Source organism: Rhagoletis zephyria, unplaced genomic scaffold (genome assembly GCF_001687245.7).
Source record: "Rhagoletis zephyria isolate East Lansing unplaced genomic scaffold, Rhagoletis_zephyria_1.1 Rzeph_scaffold_05950, whole genome shotgun sequence".
Lineage (NCBI taxonomy): Eukaryota > Metazoa > Arthropoda > Insecta > Diptera > Tephritidae > Rhagoletis > Rhagoletis zephyria.
In genome coordinates this window covers 35,283-37,633 of record NW_016163033.1, presented here as the reverse complement: position 1 = coordinate 37,633, position 2,351 = coordinate 35,283, and the positions used below count along the sequence as shown (strand labels likewise).

The 2,351-nt window shown below is 30.8% G+C and overlaps 1 protein-coding gene across 1 annotated transcript; it reads left to right on the top strand.

Moving 5' to 3' along the window:
* Positions 1-784: 784 nt before the first annotated feature.
* Positions 785-1,372, top strand: LOC108372645 (uncharacterized; the record flags this gene model as incomplete). The annotated part of the gene is given in 1 exon segment (XM_017628377.1): positions 785-1,372. A coding segment is annotated over 1 exon segment (369 nt), but the record flags the coding sequence as incomplete, so codon positions are not given.
* Positions 1,373-2,351: the final 979 nt, after the last annotated feature.

Genomic DNA, 2,351 nt, shown 5'->3' with positions numbered 1-2,351 from the left:
CACCGAAATTATAAAATTTATTCTGGGCTATCGCGATGGATTCAATCGAAGTCGTATTTTCGTGAAATTTAAGAAAATGTTATATTTTAAGATTTTCTCCAAAATATTTCAGAGAAATACTAAGATTTCCGTTATCTAGACCGATCTAAAAATACATGCCAAAACCTGTTTATTCTAATTCCGTTGGTAGAATTTAAAAAATTTTTTGTAAACCTTTTAAGTTTAAATTCTTTTATTATCTGAGGTGACTTTTTACAAAAAAAAATATTTTTAAAAACTATTTTTATTTATGAAAAACTCGTACATTTTTTCAGTCACGCAAATCTTAATAATTTTCCGAAATATTTTGGCGGAAGTCTTAAAATATAATAAATTTTATAAATGTGCGATGGAACAATAGCGATTTTTTTTTTTGTATGTAGAGTGATCCACCTTAATGTACGTACCTTTTAGAAGCATACAAAAAAATTTCCGTACAATTTATTAACACAATCTTTTGTATATATGTATTTCCCGGCTTGCACCCTGCCGTACACTTCCTGCACTTGATCACCTACACGCACCTGCACACACATATGTACATACATTCACCAACACCATACCAACACACATCTACAGTATAGAGTTGCATACTGGGAAATCAAAAATGTACTCTAATTTTGATCACTTACTACATTTTGAACTGCTAGTGGTTAGCCTAGAAAAAAGGTGATACTCATATTTTAGGCGTACTTAACTGCTCATGACATTAACTGACTTCTTTTTTTCATTCATCTCTTTACAGCCCGATTATGAAGTCTATAATCAATCAGTGCCAATGCTCACGCCAACACAAAAGAGTAGTAAATCTGAACAACGTAAGAAACAAGATGATCCCTATTATTGTGGTCTACTAGCCCGTATACCGAATTTCATTAAGTCTTCAAAGAAGAGTCCAAAACAGAAAGAGCCGAAAATTTCGCGTAAAATCTCTGCTTCACAACAACAAATTGTCGAGCCGCAACCTGCACAACCGCTACCCATTGCCACATAGTATCCGGCACACCAGCCACCCTACTATCCATATAAATTACTTCATGCGCGACATCATCGACTCTCCCAATCGCAGTTATCATTGTGGGATGCGCGCAGCCTGATTAGTGCGCATGAGTAAGTGCGGGTAGTGGGGCATCAGCGATGCAACTATGTAAATGGGCAGAATGAAATTGGAGAGAATAAATGTTAGAAAAATGTTGGGAGCAATAACGATTTAATTTTAAGCATTTTTTATAAGGATGCATGTGATTTTTTACTTAAATCAATATGAAAAATATACATATTTATACAGTGTTTTGTAGAAAGGAAAGTGCAATTATCGCTTGAAATTTTAGCACACTATTNTTAATACATATCGCGTGTTTACGGGAAGAATGTCGCTTCAAAAAAGAAAAAAATTAAGGAAGTAAAATAAAATAGAGGTCCAGGGACTGTCAAATCGACCAAGAACTTTTTTTCTCATATAACAAAGTTTCGTCAAACAAAAAAAAAATTAAAACTTTTTTTCGAAAGTAATGCAAAATTCTAAATTTCATAGTTTTTGAATACCTCACAAACTATTATACATAGTAATAAAAATGGTTCTGGTTTCATTTTAAATTAGATATCGAGCCCCAACCGCCAAAATAACGTAAGCGACAATTTTTCCAAAATTTTCTTTTTGATGCAGAAATATTCCTAGAGCATATAGATGCATTTCTGCATCAAAAGTAAAATTTTGAAAAAAATGTCGCTTACGTTATTTTGGCGGTTAGGGCTCGATATTTAGAGCTATAAAAAAAGAATAAAGTAAATTTGACAAGAAGCAATCTACAGAATTTTGAAATTGAACAAATCGTGAAGTCGAAGACTCGATTTTTAATACAATATGAACTTATAAACATTCGAAAATATTTTTTATTGCAAAATCTTAATACTGTTATGTTAACAATTTGTATTTAATTTAAATTTATTTTTAATTTATATTCTGCAAAAAAAATGCATACTTCAAATCTTCATATAATTATATTTAAAAAAAATGTTCCACAAATTTATATAAGTTTTTGCTTTTACGATTTTTAAATTTCAAATTCTGTTTTTTTAATTTTTCGTATTTTTTTTTATGTAGCCACAAATATTGCCTTTAAAACGACAACCATTTTTGTAACTTTAATAGCTTTGGATATTTCAGTTTGGTTGTGTTTCTTAAAGGGTAGGAATATGATATAACTACTGTGGAAATATTTCCTTAATCCTTTGCAAATTTGGATTGAAGATATACCGGTTTCGGCGTTCTGTTATCAGTTTTTGAGTTATTCAAAAAATAAACTTGCTAA